Raw genomic sequence first — 17,605 nt, 5'->3', positions numbered from 1 at the left:
AATATCTAAACAGTGCGCTCGGACTGTCTGTCCGTCTGAGTGTGAAATGTTGTACTCAACTCAACCTGGGTGCCCAACTCTCGCTCCACGGCCCTCCAAAACTGCAGTGTAAATTGTGTGCCTCGATCTGAAATGATGGGCACCGGCACACCATGAAGGCGAACAATCTCGCGAACGTAAATCTTAGCCAACCGCTCTGAAGAAATAAGTAGTCCCAACTGGAATGAAGTGCGTGGACTTGGTCAGCCGATCCACAATCACCCAAATAGCATCGAACTTCCTCGAAGTCCGTGGGAGCCCGACTACAAAATCTATGGTGATACGCTCTCATTTCCACTCCAAAATGTTCAAGCCTCTGAAGCAATCCATCCAGCCTCTGATGCTCATACTTTACCTGCTAACAATTAAGGCACCGAGCCACAAACCTCACTATATCCTTCTTCATCCTTCTCAACCAATAATGCTGCCTCAAGTCCCGGTTCATCTTCGCGGCACCCGGATGAATGGAATACCGCGAGCTGTGGGCCTCCTCAAGAATCAACTCACGTAGCCCATCTACATTGGGCACACATATCCGGCCCTGCATCCTTAACACCTCATTACTCGAGCCTTCAAATCACATCAAACAACGTCAAAAACACGAATCGTACCCCCAATTCAAGCCTATTGAAACTAAGAAATTTCAACTTCAACAAACGACGCCGAAACCTATCAAATCACGTATGATTGACCCCCAAATTTTGCACACAAGTCACAAATGATACTACGGACCTACTCCAACTTCCGGAACTCCACTATGTCCCCGATTTCAAAAAGTCCGCTCCCGGTCAAACTTTTCAAAAATTCAATTTTTACCATTTCAAGCCTATCCAATACGGACCTCCAAATCACAATCTGGAAACGTTCCTAAGTCCAAAATCACCCAACGGATCTAACAGAACCATCAAAATTCCATTCCGGTATCGTTTACACATAAGTCAACATTCGGTCAACCATTTCAACTTAAGCTTTCAGCCTTGAGACTAAGTGTCTCAATTCATTCTGAAATCCCTCCGGACCCGAACCGACTAACCCGGTAAGTCATATAACAATGGTAAAGCACAAAATGAGCAGTAAATAAAAAAACGGGGCTATAACTCTTGAAACGACCGGCCGGGTCGTTACATCATGAAAGAAAGAAGAAGAAAACCCATCTTTGTTAATATTCCATTCATTGAATAAAAACTTTTTTGAAAAAAAATAAACTTAAATCTATTCTTTTGAAGAGATGTAGGACATTAAGTTTGATATAAGCAGCAACACCGAATCGGAGTTTCCAAGTTTGTATATGTTTGAGAAAGAAAAAAAAAAACTCGGCAAACTTCCGTTAGTTCATAACGTTAGGCCAGATATGCATAGTGCATATATTATAGGAGTATGCGCTATATCTAGATTCTTTCTTTTTGTGTACACTACTTTGGTCTTTAAGTTGATTTTTACTTTACTTTGTATCCTCACTCAACTATTTTTCACTTCAAAGTTAATGAATATATCCGATCTTGAACTAGTAATTATTGTGATTGTGAGCATTAATACAATTTACTTATTTAGTCCAAATTTAAAGTAATATCTTAGCAATATTCACTCCAAGCTAATTTAAAGATGCAATCTGAAACTACTAACTAATGTAGTTGTTAAATGTTGTGGACATAACTATTTTTTCCTCCAAGTTAATGAAAAGATCCAATATTGAACTAAGAATTATTATGATCGTGAGCATTAATACAATTGCAATTACTTAAGGTTTACATCTTCTACTTATATTAGGACTAATATTTCATCCACATCCCAAAAGGACAAAGTAAATATGAAAATTGAAAACTTAAGCAGATATCTCTATCACTGATAATTTTGTTTATACACGTAGCTTTCCTCAGTTTAGCACATTTTACACGTCTCCAGTCTTTGGTCTTTACCCTTTTGTTTTTTCTTCCTCGTGAAGTTTTTTCTCCTCTTTACTTGTTCAAAGACCCAAGCTTTTTCCCTTATTCTTCTCCTAATACTCAATAAATTACCTCACAGTGGGTCTAAAGGGTGAAAACTTGCTAGATCGTTAATATTTATGATCTGGGTGTCATCAAGATTTGATTTTCCATGTAAATTTGTAGGTTTAGGAGCTGTTAAAGGTTGAATTTTGACTTTTCTTGATCTGGGTCATCTTTATTTATCTCTATCTGATTGAGGGAAGTGAAGATGAAAGGAAAGTTAGGGTTTTTAGTGTGTATTTTGTGTGTGCTGTGTGGGTCTTGTTTGGGTAGATTTGTGGTGGAGAAGAACAGCTTGAGAGTAACGTCACCAAGCTCAATCAAAGATGTGTATGAGTGTGCAATTGGGAACTTTGGGATCCCACAATATGGAGGAACCATGGTTGGTGTTGTTATGTACCCAAAAGCTAATCAAAAGTCTTGTAAGAATTTTGCAGATTTTGATATCTCCTTCAAATCTAAGCCTGGTGCCATGCCTGTCTTCCTTCTTGTTGATAGAGGAGGTAAACTTTTCAAATATTTCGAATTGGATTGCCACTTGGCGTTAAGTCCCATATGTCTAAGCCTTGGTGGAGGTATTAGGTACCCTGTGTAATTAGTTCAAGTGCGCGCAAGCTGGCCGGACACCACGTTATAAAAGATGCCACTTGGTTTTAAGTCTTAATATTCTGCTAAACGGGGTTCCTGCTAATTCAGTTAACAAACTTTGCTTTCTGTTCACATAATAAGAAGAGTAGCATTCATATATATCTTATTATTTTAGCCTTTTTCCACTTGAATTACTCGATCAGATATAGACCCTGTTAATAAAACATGACAAATTCTGCTACTGTGAAATATAGTTCACATGATTCTGATGCCTTTTGAAGTGGGCTAAATGATGTAATGCAACTGTGAGGATGGATTCATTGGCTCTTGTAATAAACAATGAAGGAGTACTATTTATGCATGTTTTCTGTATTTGGCTGATTTTACTTGTTAACTTATCGTACTAGTTTCATGTTGAGACAAATTTAGACACTATATCCACTTCCTTAACTTATATGAGTATGTAGTTGTTGTCATCATGGATGATCTGGACGCTTGTCTAAATTGTGTACATCTAACACTTTTTTTTTTGTTGTTCTTTGTTTGTTCCTGTTCTGGCAGATTGCTATTTCACACTGAAGGCTTGGAATGCTCAGAGAGCTGGAGCAGGCGCTATTCTTGTTGCCGATGACCGTGTTGAACCTTTAATTACCATGGACACGCCTGAGGAAGAGGATGCACAGGCAGATTATTTGCAAAATATAACTATTCCATCGGCTTTAATTAGCAAATCCCTTGGGGATAGCATCAAGAAGGAACTCTCTAGAGGAGAAATGGTTAACATAAACCTCGATTGGAGAGAGGCTCTTCCGCATCCTGATGAGCGAGTGGAGTATGAATTTTGGACCAACAGTAATGATGAGTGTGGCCCCAAGTGTGAAAGCCAGATAGAGTTTGTCAAAAACTTCAAAGGGGCTGCCCAGATACTTGAACAGAAGGGTTATACACAGTTTACTCCCCATTACATAACTTGGTATTGCCCAGAGGCTTTTATTTTGAGCAAGCAATGCAAGTCTCAGTGCATCAATCATGGAAGATACTGTGCTCCAGACCCTGAGCAAGACTTCAGTAAAGGTTATGATGGAAAGGATGTTGTTCTGCAAAACTTAAGGCAGGCTTGTTTTTTCAAGGTTGCCAATGAAAGTGGAAAACCCTGGTTGTGGTGGGATTATGTCACTGACTTTGCAATACGGTGCCCCATGAAAGAGAAGAAATACACGAAAGAATGTGCAGATCAAGTAATCAAGTCACTTGGTAGGTTGGAGTTTCTTTGATTTCATATTTTGGCTGATGTTTTCACTTTATGCACAGCATTCCTTTACTATTGTACATATGGTGTTGATGATGCCATAAGGCTGTTTACTACTGTATTTTCTTTTCACTACTGCCAGTTTTTTTGCTTTTCTTTAGCCGAGGGTCTATAGGAAACAACCTCTCTACCTTCGCAAGGTAGGGGTAAGGTTTGCGTACACACTACCCTCCCCAGACCCCACTTGTGGATTACATTGGGATTGTTGTTGTTTGTGGTTGTTGTTGTTATAATGTGACGGTGCTGGTCATTAGTAACTGTACTTTTTGTGGTATTCCTGTCTCTCATCCTTGTTCATGAGCTCTAAGAACTAGAAGCTGTCGTCATTATTGTCCAATTTTTGTGATCCAGCGAAAGATCATAGCTTTGTTGAACTTGGGATCCAAAAATATTTTGATATCCTGCTTGAACTTAAATGGATTTGTTTGGCTGAAAATTAAAATATGTGCAGTTGAATCTACCTTCTTTCGTGTGTGCTACTTTTGTTTTCGCATTGATGGCTCAATTGACAACAGTCTGAAAGAATTAGCCGTATGATAATGATTAGTCCAATAGCATGTGATAGTTTTTGTTATGCGCTTGTATACTAATGCCTTTAGATTATATGTTGGTTCAATCGTTCAATATGGGCCAAATGAGAGTCCTCCATGTTTTCTCTCTGGAGCTAAGGTTTCTGCTTCACATGGCTAGACGAATATGTGCCTTGTTGTGTGGTTCCTGCGCTTTAAGCGATTCTCCTTGCTCTTTATGGAAATCTGAAATGATATCTTGAAATTTTCTTTTTATCTCAATGGACTTTGTAGGCTTTGACGTCAAACAGATTGAAAAATGTGTTGGAGATCCTGAAGCAGATACTGACAACCCTGTTCTAAAGGCTGAACAGGATTCGCAGGTGTGTGTCTCCTGCAGAAGTGATAGGACAACTCTTCTTTATTGCCTCCTTGACTTATTTGAATTAATTTTCACTTTTTACGTTGCTTCTTTCAGATAGGCAAGGGTGCTCGTGGAGATGTGACTATCTTGCCAACTCTGGTTATAAACAATAGACAGTACAGAGGTATACCTCGTTTGATGTAGAGTTAAAGTGTGTTCAACTTAAATAAGAAGATTCTTATTTTGGAGTATTTTTCTTCATCTTAGGTAAGCTGGACAAAGGAGCAGTCCTCAAGGCGATTTGTTCCGGTTTTGAGGAGACAACAGAGCCTGCAATTTGCTTAACTGAAGGTTATTTTCCTCGATCATTTTTTCTTCAGCTTGAAGACTTAATAATTATTTGGTATCAGCTTCGTGCTGCTTGTGGCTTTTCTTTAAGATGGGACAGAAGACTGAAAGAGATGTCTCTCACTGGTGGGATCTTCCTTAGTTCTTTTTTGCATCTCCAATGGTGTTGAAACAAAGAATGGTGAAAATATAAGTTGTGCTTACCTTCTCAAAAAAAGAAGAAAGTATGAGAAGTGATAGATTATTATCTTTATAAACTTTTGCAGATCTAGCTTTTGCCTATCCGACTTATTCCAACTTTTAATTATTGATAAGATAAAAAGTGTGTTAGGTACGATTGCTAGGTGAAATTTTGATTATTCCATTGAAACAGGTTTTCAGAGCCAGCTAGTCTGTAGTTTATACATTCTTTCAACGAGGTAGTATTCTAAAGTTGTTTTTGGTACTTGCTTGCAGAAATAGAAACAAATGAATGCTTAGAATCGAATGGTGGGTGCTGGCAGGACAAGGCTGCTAACATTACTGCGTGCCGGGTAGAGTTACTTGTCGATGGACTGCTATATGACAAACATTATTTCACTGAGTTCCAATTTTATTTGCTGCTTGTTCAATTTCTGATCCATGTGCGAAATTGTGGTGCAGGATACTTTCCGTGGTAGAGTATGTGAATGCCCCATAGTTCAAGGAGTAAAATTTGTTGGTGATGGTTATACTCGCTGCGAAGGTGAGTTTTTTCGTGCATTAATTGTCATCATCTTATTACACAACAATTGGCGTTGTTGTGATGCATGCGTGTTGCCTTCAGAGACTTAATCTCTAGAGCTTGTCATTTTGACAGCATCTGGAGCATTGCGATGTGAAATAAACAATGGAGGCTGTTGGAAGGGGACTCAAGATGGCAGGGCATATTCTGCTTGCATTGTAAGAGGCTGTATTCCAGCATGATTAGCGTTGCCTTTTGAATTGTCCTCCTTAACTCTTTTCATTCTTTGATGCCATGCCCTAAGCGGCTTCCTTCCTTCTGGTTTTTACTTGAGCAGTGATTCAAAATTTGAGATGTTTTTGTTTGTCGGGTTCATTAGGCGTTTATCTCAAATGACTTTCTCTTGACAGAAGCATTATACGTCTTATCCTTGTCTTGTCAGGATGATCACACAAAGGGTTGCAAATGTCCACCAGGATTCAAAGGCGATGGAGTGAACAGTTGTGAAGGTATGTAGGACCTGTTCACTATGCATCAGTTCTCGACATATTTTGTTCCTTGGAGAGCATTTCAGCATTTAATTCTTTGTTTTCCTTGAGTTTGGATTCTGACTCTGTTTAATTGCCCCAAAAATATTTGCAACTTTCTCTTTCTACGAGACCATATCTTTTAACTTCCTGTCTTTAGGAACACATTGATCTGTATATACCAGAGAGGTTGGAGTCGGAACAGTGTTGCTCTCTATTTGTACCGACTTTGTTTACCAATAATCTTGTAATACTTAAAGTTGTTCTTCACTTTTGTCCCTTCTTCAGATATTGATGAATGCAAGGAGAAGCTGGCATGCCAGTGTCCTGAGTGCAAATGCAAGAACACTTGGGGTAGTTTTGATTGCAGTTGCGGCAGCAATTTGTTGTACATGCATGAACATGACACGTGTATAAGTAAGTTGAAGAAGTTGTCAACTTGTTGAAAGTATACTTGTAATGATAGGCATAAGGGTTTGTTATATCCTTGCCTTTGATGAAGCTAGTTAATTTTTTAAAATATGATGGTTGGGATATTCGCATGATTTAGCTTCTTTAAACGTAATAGAATTTTACCAACCTCATGCTAGAGACTTTAATCCACAGTTTCTCAAAGCTGCATGTCCGTCAATCTCCTCTGGGACTAAGTTTGTTGGAAAAATTGCAGGCAAAGATTCCAAGTCAGAGTTCAGTTGGGGCCTTCTTTGGACGATCATCTTGGGTTTGGCTGTTGCAGCGGTTGTAGCATATGCTGTGTACAAGTACAGGATTCGGGTATGTCTTTGTACAATGTTCTTAATCTCAGTTCACCAAAGACACACAACCGTCACCTGGTGGAAACACAAATCTAAAAGCATTTGAATTGTTATGCTAATGCTAAATAACCAGTTTGACATAGTAATTGACAATGATTTCTTCAGAACTATTGCTGTTAAAAAAGCAATCTGGGAAAATGAAGCCAGATCTCCTGGGATGCTTTTACTTTTGGATTTTGCATTTTAGTTACCTGTTGAAGTTGTTCGATCCTTATTTAATAGAGTGATAGATGGGCTTATGGGGAGCCAACAAGTTCCTTCTACTTTACCATAAGTTCCTGTAAAAGAAATTCTAATAATCAGATGTTTCACCAAATCCTTCCATATTGATAAAGCAAGAAAGTTTAGAACTTTTGGATTAGATATTAGAGTAAAACTCCTTTTGGAGTGGATAATATCTTTCCCTGATTCTCTGTCACGGATAAAGGTACAAGTGTTCATTATGCTGCCGTATGTCTCTCCAACCACCATGTTTAGGACATATTTGTCTCTTCTTTTTCAAGTGGTTTTTTTGCCTTTACTGGAATTAGCATGAAATCCATTGCCATGTAGAGATGCATGGCTCGCGGATTCAATACAGTTTTTTACATCTGTTTTCTTGTTCGATGTTGCTTTAACTAAATCGTGGAACCTTGTATATGCAGAGATACATGGACTCAGAGATTCGCACCATCATGGCACAATATATGCCTTTGGATCAAGGAGAGGGGGCAAATCATGTTTCCCATGGGAACGTCTAATGATAGATCATTGCGGTCTCTACTGGACCAGTTCCTTCCTCTTCTTAGTCAGCCTAAGGTTCTCTTGTGCTTATGCCCAGTTCCTCTAGCACACTTCTCTCTGGTTTAGATCTTATTTATGTACATGTATGTCCTAACAATGCACATAAACCAAATAATAGGGAGGGAAATTTTCCTTGAATTGGATTTGCGCGATGATGTTTTACTTTTGAGAAATAAGGAAATTGCGCAGTATCTATATTCTGAGAGAGCTTTTTGTATTGATACCGCTAATAAAGTGAAATACAGAACTTTCCTAACTAATGAGGGACAGTAGCCCCTTTTGAGATACTACACAAGTTTCTTCATGTCAATCAATAGTAAGAGAAATAGTTTTTTTCTTCTTAAAATTACTTTAAGAGTGAACCCTAACCTACTATGAAAAAAATTAATATGGTACCTAGCTTCCCAATCACGATTTTTATTTTCTTTAATAGAAGAGATATATACATTTTTTAAGCATCCTAAATAAGTAATAAAAAATATATTTTGTATTTTTGTATGTTGATTACTGCATACGTCGTCTATCTGTGTAAAACTATATTATTGCTATTGGGTGCAATCCTTTATTTTACAATTTTCAATTAACTTTTTTTGTTTATCTCGAAAAATGTGAGTAACAATTAAAGATAATTTGTGGTTTTAAAAATACGTGATATATTCTAATACTAGTGATTATATGAGTAGTATTGAGCTTAAGTAAGAAGAGATAATGAACCAAATCAATGTTATCAGAACAAGAGGGGCCTCGAGCTCGTCTATCCAGGGACCTCGAGGTCAGCTAAGACCAATAAAGTAAGGTAATAAAGCTGAACAATAATTGCTGAGCACATTAAACAAGAGAAGAATAAGAATGTTCTATTGCAGTGAATGATCTGTTCTTTACAAAATGATTGGGGTCCCCTTTATATAGGAGGAGAAAATTCCAATATAGTACCTTGCTCATAAAGGTAAAGAATTCTATTGACAGGTGTATAACGACCTAGTACGGACCTATACAATTTCGTACAACACTTATTCTATAATTAATGCCAAAATCCACGTGTCCTTGAGAAATTCCCGTTCTTTCTTGATTGACTTCGAGACAATGCTGCCCTCGATGCAGTCCGTGCCAGGCATTCGATCAGCTTCCTCGAGGTAGTTGTCCCTTAGCCGGATACGACACCCACTCCGAGTCTCCCGGACTCGGGCCTATAGCCTGACTTAAGACTTCAAAATCGTACTCCTCGATTTTGACCGTATACAGATAGTCCCCGCGTTTCTTAGAAAAAGATGATAAGAAACGATTATGACCTCGATTTTCTCGAGCCTCTCGCGATGATGTCATGCTCATGACGTAGGTGCCTGAAGTGATCGAAACGTCCCATCGATCCATTTCCTCAAAACATTGAATGCACCGCCGGTCCATCTCCCCAAAAGCAGTGAATGTATGCCAGCATTGGTCGGCCTCTTGTGCCGCCAAACCGTCACTGGCCTTCTATAAATAGGGGCTACTTGGCTGAACAAAAACTACACACACTTCTTCTTCATCAACTTTTAGCCCTTTCCCTTTTCTATCTCTTTCTCTGATCACTTATTTTTATGGTTCAAACCTGTGAGCACAAGGTCATATGGCAGCAACTTTATCAGTTATGTCATGGCTTCCTTTTTCAAAGCTTTTCCCCGCTAAGTGGGATTATACTGAGTCGTTGTTGGTATTGTTGGCTTGAAACAACGAGAGAAGGGCACCGAATTCTTCCCGTATCGGAAGATATGCGAACTTTACACTGCTGCTCATCTCTCTTAACTTCAACCTAGTATGGCGCTTCATTCCTTTTGCTTTCCATGGAATGAGGTGGCAATATCATCTACTAACTTTTGCATCCCACACCGGCACAATGTCTCAAGAAGTGGCTTCACAATAGTTGTGCTCACAAGACCCATACTCGCCAAGTTTTTCACCAGGCCACAATTCTCTCTAAAGATCAAGATGGATTCCCCGAGGAGGAGGTTCTCGAAGATGTCGCTTTCGAGGATATGCCCCCAAAAGTAGATTAGGTTCTTGGCTTTTGTTTTTGCTCCTTTGTTTCTGTGTGAGGGCCCCTCGTGGGCTTTGTAAACATCTTTTGTTAATATAAGAATTTCTCTATTTTATCTTCGATTCGTGTTGAATTCCATTCTGCCTTCGTTTGTGGAAAACCCGAGTGTATAACTCTAACAATTAGTCTGAATACTGGACCCGAAACATAATAAACCCTTAGGTTTTTAACCGACTGATATAATACCCCTTAAGGTTCTTTGTTAATCCTCGAGCTAGGCTTAGATTGATTTGATGCGAGCTCGGGACACCGGGACTCCTGAGTCCGAGTTGAGTGATGTCAAGGTCTTGAATTAGAAATAAAGTTAGCTCTTTTAGGCTTTGTAGATAGTCCCCGATTGAGAATATTTTCTCGAACTCGGGTAGCCCTTAGGCTTAGTAGTCAAGTGAGTGTTTGCTCGAACTCGAAATAAAGTTATCCCTTAGGCTACATAAGTAGTCCCTGAGTGAGGATTTTCTCGAACTCGGGCAGCCTTTGGGCTTGGTAGTCGAGTGAGTATTTGCTCGAACTCGAAAGAGAGATAGCCCTTAGGCTTTATAGACAGTTCCCGAATGAGAATTTGCTCGAATTCGGGTAGCCCTTGGGCTTAATGGTCGAGTGAGCGTTTGCTCGAACTCGAAATAAAGATAACCCTTAGGCTTTATAGATAGTCCCCGAATGAGAATTTTCTCGAACTCGGTAGCCCTCGAGCTTGGTAGTCGAGTGAGTGTTTGCTCGAACTTGACTTGTAGGCTGTCCTTAATAATTTTTGACAAATTAATTTCCGATGCCTTGGTCCTGATGCCAATATCATGACATAAGCGGTTGAAGTGACTGAAAAGTTGCTCTTCATGCAATTCCCAAAGTCATTAATTGGAGGCGGCTGACGGTCGGCCTTTTGGCTTCCTCAGCACGCTTAAGTGACTTTTATAAATAGACATATTCCATAAGCTTACAAACTTTATTCCCATATTGTTTTCAAAGTCTCATTATCCTTTTTTCAATCTCCTTGAGCTCTCCCTTCTCTTTTCTAACAACATTTTTCATCTTCTCGGATCTTTCGCTTACTGATGGCTAAAACTTCTAAGTCTGTTCCTCAAAAGGAAAAAACTCCCTCATCTTCTCGATCGACCAAGAATAAACCGATAGTGCCACCTCGTATCGAGGAAAGAATACCCCCGCCGTGTGAGATAACATCCGATTTTAAAATCGAAAAATCTGTTTCGACACTAGGGCGATGCGAGCCCATGTCTCAATATGTTTGTTTGGTGACCAAGGCCGAGCTCAAGCAAGTAAAGGAGGATTGCAAATGGGACAACAAGGAAGTAGTGATTCCCTCCTCTGAGGAAGATATCACCACATATAAAGCGGAGTACTTGAGTGTATAAACTTACCCGTTTACACTGGGCCCTGCAATTCTGACCCAGGGTCCCATAGACCCGGTTATCCTCGACTTTTGCCAACGCTATCGAGTGACACTCGGCCAAATCTACCCCTCCTTCTGGCGAATTATTTACTTAATCAGGTTATTTTTTAGCCAAATTGAGGGGATGTCCTTCACCCTCGATCATTTGATCAGACCGTACAGTCCCCGGCTTTATCCGGGGGGCTTGATAAAATTGCAACGCAGATCATTAATTAGTATCGATGAGGACAAAGACCGTGGGTGGATGAGCCGGTCTGTCCGAGTCAAGACCTCTGATCTCATTCCTGCTGATTGGATGTCGTTCCCCGAGGAGTGGAACATGAAGCATGAATATACTCTTTTTTTTTCTTTTCCCCGACTCTATATTTTCCTTTGATCTAAACTCTTTATGATGGGGCAGCCGCTGCTTGGTTTCCCGGTGGGATCCCGGACCTCGAGGGTTGGGTTCGAAAGCTGGCCTCCACCTTCTCTTACTCGGAGCGTTGCTAGCGAGATTTGGCCAAGGGTCGATGGGAGGCAAAAAACCATGGTGAGTTCTCTCGTTTGTTTTCCTGTATTTCCGTTATGGGATGCTTACCTCGGTTTCATGTAGGTCTTGGAGACACTGTTGAGTTGCGGCCGGCCCTTACTGATGAAGTGAAGGTTCCGAAGCCCTTCAAAGAAAGAAAAAGAAGAAGGGAGACATCTGAAAATCCCTCGAAGCCAAAGGAAAGCGTTGCTCGAAGGCCTAAGGCCGATACGGCGGCCTTATCTCCGGAAACAGCCCGATGCCTTCGGGAGCAGGAGGAAGAAGAGGATGATGACCGCGTGCTGATAAATCGTAAAAGAAAGAACGTTGATGCTTCGAAGCCCGCCGAACCAGCGGCAGCTGATGAGGCCCACTCCCGAGCTGAAGAAATTTCTGAAGGGGGTTCAAACAAAGTCCCCGAACCATTGTCTAGAAAGAAGTTTCCTCGCTTAGGAGGTCATTATGAGGGCGAGGCAGAATGTCCTGACCCTGAGCCTCTTCAAATAAAAGAGAATGTCCCGAGTGGGTCACTCAGCGTGATCAACGTGGATGATTCTCCCCCTGGCCCCAAGTTTTTCGAGGAGCAAATCCCGGAGGCTGTGAACATGAGCTCTTCTGGAGCGGGAGTAAACCATGAAGGGCACGACATCTTTCAAGAATGTCTTGCAGAGCTTGATGACAGCCCTGACCCCGATGCTTCTTTCATTTTTAACGAGGTATGTAGACTCTTCAAACAAGCGAGTTTTCTGTTTCTTGCGCCTTTGTTTTAGCTGTTCCGAATCTAACTTTTCCTTCTTTTTCATGAAGGCTATGGTGCTCCATAAGAAGGAATTTTCCAAGTCTCGAGACGATCTTTCTCGATGCGAGGCTAAACTTAAGAAAACTTTGGAGGAGAGGGACGCCGCTAAATCCCTTTATGCTAAGAAAGAGGTGGAGATCTATGATCTTCGAGTTGAGTTGATGCAGGCGTGCCAGGGTCGAGCCGAGTATGTTGAGAAGGTAATATAGCTCTCGAGAATCCGTTACGTACTTGCTTTGTTTTGGTGGCTGACACTTTTAATTTCGCAGTTCCAACAGAAGGCTGATTTGGAGGCGCAGCTTCGTGAGGAGCTTCAGATGAAAGAAGCCGAGGCGCTAAGGTGGAGGCAGGGTACGAACGATCTCGGCTCTGAGAAGGAAACTTTAAAAGAGCAGTTAGCTTCGCTCGAACGCCAACTTCGAGGTGCGAAGGAGGAGAGTCTAGCTCGAGGTCTCAAAATCGAGGAGCTTAAAATCAGATCTGCTGATGAGCTGGCCAAGGCTAAATCCGATGCTGCAACAATTATGAATTCGTATCGAGCCGATGCCGAAGAAGCTAATGCTCGGTCAAAGGAGATCTCTTCTACGGCGGAGGCTAAGTTATCAAGTGCCCTTGACCAAGCTAGGCGACAATCCCGGAGGATGACCCTCGAAGAGATACATGCTCGCGGCTTCGATCTTTCAGCCGATATTGAAGCGGAGAAGATTTTAGAAGAAGAGGTGGCCGCTCTGCTTTCCGATGAAGATGATTCAGCCAGTGCCTCTGGGAGTGAATGAGACGGGGATGAGGCACCCGAGACCCTCGAAGATGTGATTCCTGGAGATGCAGTTGCTAAGGATGCGACCTCGAAGTAGTTTTAGCTTACTTTATTTTGTTTCCTTGTAAGCCTCCCTTGTGTAAATATTTCGTGTAATTATCTTTTGGAGATACGAGGGAAACTTTAAATCTCGTCTTTGGCTAATGCTAGTTTTAACATTGCTTGTATTCAGCATTGCCTTTATGGAAAATTCCGTTTGAATGACTAGACCGAGGACTGGTTCAGGGTATTATAAACCCATAAATATTTATCGATAGTTACAATAATTTTCAAGTCGAGTTTTAGATCAACTCGTTGTGGGCTTGGGATATTGTGAACCTCGAGTCCGAATCGAAATGAAAGCGGAATCTCGAACTATAAGTTTTAGGCCCTTAAGCCTTTCGAGGTTGGCCCTTAGGCTCTTATATATCGGCCCTTAGGCTCTTACATATTGGCCCTTAGGCTCTTATATATCGGCCCATAGGCTCTTACATATTGGCCCTTAGGCTTTTTAAATCGGGCCGTTTCAACCTCTAAAAATGGCTATATAGTTTTTCCCTCATTTCGGCTAAAAGACTTGATAAAATTTTGTTATACCTTAGCATGTGTTTTTGTACCCATTGGGTTTTTCGAAGGCTCGACGTATCGGAACCTTATTAGTCATTTTGTTTGCATGGACATTCTCGAATGCCTCTTAAGGGTTTTCCGAAGGCTGGTGTAATCGAAGCCTTTGGATTATTCGAGGGCTGATTGTTCGAAGCCTATTGGGGGCCGAATTTAACGAGGCCCCTTATATTTTGCTTTTGCCGAGGGTAGCCTGAGTTAACTGGTTTTTACAAAGTGTTTGAAGGACTTTTAATTTATAGAGGAAGTCGGATATCCCCGAGCCGCATTATTTGGCCGTAGCCTTTATATGACCGTAGTCTTTAGTATGGCTGTAGCCTTTATATGACCGTAGTCTTTAGTATGGTCGTAGCCTTCGGGTACATCACTTAGATTTGTTTCCTGATAACTTTCCGAACTTGTTCGAGAAGTTAAACCTCGAGAATATTGGCCTTGGCCTTGTTTTGAAGGGGTGCCTCTTTGAGGTCTTATTAATTCGAGTTTTTGATGGCAGTCCCCGAGTATTCGGGGTGCTTCTGTGTTTTGGCTCTTAAGCCGTTTCCCATAGGATTGTAAGTGCTGAGCTCATATGAGACACAAAGTATTTTTGATATAACGAGGATACTTTTTTAAATAGCTGATACACGCGTACATATTTTGCCGTCGGGGCTCGATTATTCTATATTAACACGGTTCGTTTGACCGTTTGGCCCATTATAACGTTCTCCTATCGAGACCCTCTTAGGCGTGAAATATCTTTCCCGAAAATGTAACCTCCGGGGGGATGCCCCCCAGTATTCGAGGTTGATTGAAAAGAAGCCTTGAATACTTTTTGACCGTTCTTCGGGTAGCATATAAGTGTTGCCTTGTTAAAAACCTTGCCGGTAAAACCCATTTGGGACAAAATCCGAACTAAGGGGAAAAGAGTGCAATGCATGCTTTACGACCTACGGCCTTTGTGCAGTAAGGGGTATTGTCGCATCATGAGCCTTTGAGAGCTTCCATTGTGCCGAGCCGTGAGACCCTTTATCAACGACTCTGAGGTCTTGCTATCCGCGACCATGGCTTCTCCGAAAACCTTGGCCTGGTCAGGGATGATTTTTATGCCCCGATTTGATATCACGAGGGCCGAGAAACTCAGCCGCGCCAACTTCGAGGGAACGCTTCTCTGGGTTCAGCTTCATGTCGTGTTGAATATTTCCTGCAAATGAATTAAAGTGGTCCCCTGCGCACAGGGACTTAACCAATCATATCATCAATGTAAGCTTTAATTATTTTACCTGTTTATCCTTCGATCGAAATCCCTTTCTTATCAAAGCAATGCAGTCTATGTTATCAACAAAAAACTGAACGAGTTTTTTCCTGAGAACGGGGACAAATCCTGTTCCCAGGTGTGCCTTTCTTTTCAGCGGTTGGCTTGGTAGCATCGGGCTTCACGGGAAAGACGAGGGTTCGAGGATCTTCGCCTTCGGTTACCTGTTATTTCGCTTCCGTCGACGCTCGGAGTTGTGACTACTACTTAGCCACATGTTTACCTTTGGAGGTCGATGTCTTCGAGGTCAAGGGTTTCGGTGTCGGTACCACTTCCTCGATTGCGAACATCTCTCTTGCAGCATGCTGTTCTCCGTGGACTGTTTTCACTGCTTCCTCTATTGGGAACTTTACCATTAGATGGAGAGTCGAAGGCACTGCCCTCATGTTGTGTATCCACGGCCTCCCGAGGAGTGCGTTATATCTCATGTCACCTTCGATGACATGGAACCTGGTGTCTTGTATGGTCCAGGCTACGTTTACAGGCAAGATAATTTCTCCCCTCGTGGTTTTAGCACCCGGGACTGCATACGTCCTTCGATCACCTTCGATCATTGCATACGTCGTCTATTTGTGTAAAACTATATTATTGCTATTGGGTGCAATCCTTTATTTTACAATTTTTTAACCTTTTGTTTACCTCGAAAAATATGAGTAACAATTAAAGATAATTTGTGGTTTTAAAGATACGTGATATATTTTAATACTAGTGATTATATGAGTAATATTGAGCTTAAGTAAGAAGAGATATTGAACCAAATCAGTGTTATCAGAACAGTAGGGGCCTCGAGCTCGTCTATCCAGAGACCTCGAGGTCAGCTAAGACCAATAAAGTATGAACAATAAAGTAAGGCAATAAAGTTGAAGAATAATTGGTGAGCACGTTAAACAAGAGAAGAATAAGAATGTTCTATTGCAGTGAATGATCTATTCTTTACAAAATGATTGGGGTGCCCTTTATATAGGAGGAGAAAACCCCAATATAGTACCTTGCTCATAAAGGTAAAGAATTCTATTGGTACAGGTATATAACGGCTTAGTACGGACCTGTACAATTTCGTACAACCCTTATCCTATAATTAATGCCCAAACCCACGTGTCCTTGAGAAATTCCCGCTCTTTCTTGATGGACTTCGAGACAATGTTGCCCTCGATGCAGTCCGTGCCATGCATTCGATCAGCTTCCTCGAGGTAGTTGTCCCTTAGCCAGATACGACACCCACTCCGAGTCTCCCGGACTCGGGCCTATAGCCTGATTTAAGACTTCAAAATCGTACTCCTCAATTTTGACCATATACACTTTAATTGAGATGAGCATATATAAGCAAAAAGTATAAAGATCGAAGAAGGAAACGTATAAAGAGGCAAAAAACTTGCTGGTAATTAACTACATAAGTTCTATGCTATTAACCCTTGTGTTGCCTACAAAGATTTTCCAATGGAAAAAAAAAGACTGCAAATAGAAAATCTAAAATACCGGAAGAGATTATTCATGATCTATTCTCTAGGCTTCCTATCTAGTCTTTTATACATTTCAAGTGTGATATGATCCAACTTCCGAGATATAGCACAACAACGGAACATGAAAATAACAATAATTGAAGCAAAATTAGCTATTTATTTGATTTAGATAATTAAAAGTAGTCTGAATAATGAAATACAGAAGAAAACCAAGAACCCTAAGTGAACGTCTCAAGCAACAACCGGAAAACTATATGATCGCCTCCCAAGAACGATAAATTAGAAGCCCTAGATATAAAGAAAGGAGAAGAATATTACCCTCAAGAACCCAATTCTAAAAAACAGATAATCCAAAGTTAAACTCGTACCAAGAGGTTCGAAATCTCTCTCAAGAATTTTTTATGTGAAAATATACTAAGTGGCTAATGAACCCCTAGGCTATTTTAAATATCCAAGGGTAAAATAGAAAAGTTCCAAAACTGATTTTCCAAAACAACTCGCCAAGCCAAACAATAACACATAGCTGAACTATGTCGAATTCCAGAAGCTTATTTGCTTCAGCTCTTCAAGCCCCTCTTGAACCGTAGCCAACGGTTGGTGAAATCGTTCCACACGATTTGGCTTGGGGTCTAGATTCTTCAATTCTCAAGACTCCAAACATGTTATTCTTTGTATGAA

At 40.9% G+C, this 17,605-nt stretch overlaps 1 protein-coding gene across 1 annotated transcript; it reads left to right on the top strand.

The window, feature by feature from the left end:
• The first annotated feature begins 1,890 nt into the window (after nt 1-1,890).
• On the top strand, nt 1,891-8,257 carry LOC109243271 (vacuolar-sorting receptor 1-like). Its single transcript, XM_019410179.1, has 12 exons — nt 1,891-2,527; nt 3,174-3,866; nt 4,725-4,813; nt 4,909-4,978; nt 5,062-5,145; nt 5,599-5,675; nt 5,785-5,866; nt 5,981-6,063; nt 6,288-6,354; nt 6,661-6,789; nt 7,040-7,146; nt 7,832-8,257. The coding sequence occupies exons 1-12, from the start codon at nt 2,233-2,235 to the stop codon at nt 7,925-7,927; spliced, it is 1,872 nt and encodes a 623-aa protein (XP_019265724.1). The 5' UTR covers nt 1,891-2,232; the 3' UTR covers nt 7,928-8,257.
• Nucleotides 8,258-17,605: the final 9,348 nt, after the last annotated feature.

This window comes from Nicotiana attenuata, unplaced genomic scaffold (genome assembly GCF_001879085.1).
Source record: "Nicotiana attenuata strain UT unplaced genomic scaffold, NIATTr2, whole genome shotgun sequence".
In the NCBI taxonomy this organism is placed as follows: Eukaryota; Viridiplantae; Streptophyta; class Magnoliopsida; order Solanales; family Solanaceae; genus Nicotiana; species Nicotiana attenuata.
The sequence above is the reverse complement of the archived record's forward strand: the minus strand, read 5'-3'. Positions and strand labels throughout refer to the sequence as shown.

Coding starts and splice junctions, on each gene's coding strand:
- LOC109243271 (XM_019410179.1), top strand. CDS start 2,233: ATGAAAGGAAAGTTAGGGTTTTTAGTGTGTATTTTGTGTGTGCTGTGT. Junction 6,355..6,660: donor TGGAGTGAACAGTTGTGAAG/GTATGTAGGACC, acceptor TCCCTTCTTCAG/ATATTGATGAATGCAAGGAG. Junction 7,147..7,831: donor TGTACAAGTACAGGATTCGG/GTATGTCTTTGT, acceptor TTGTATATGCAG/AGATACATGGACTCAGAGAT.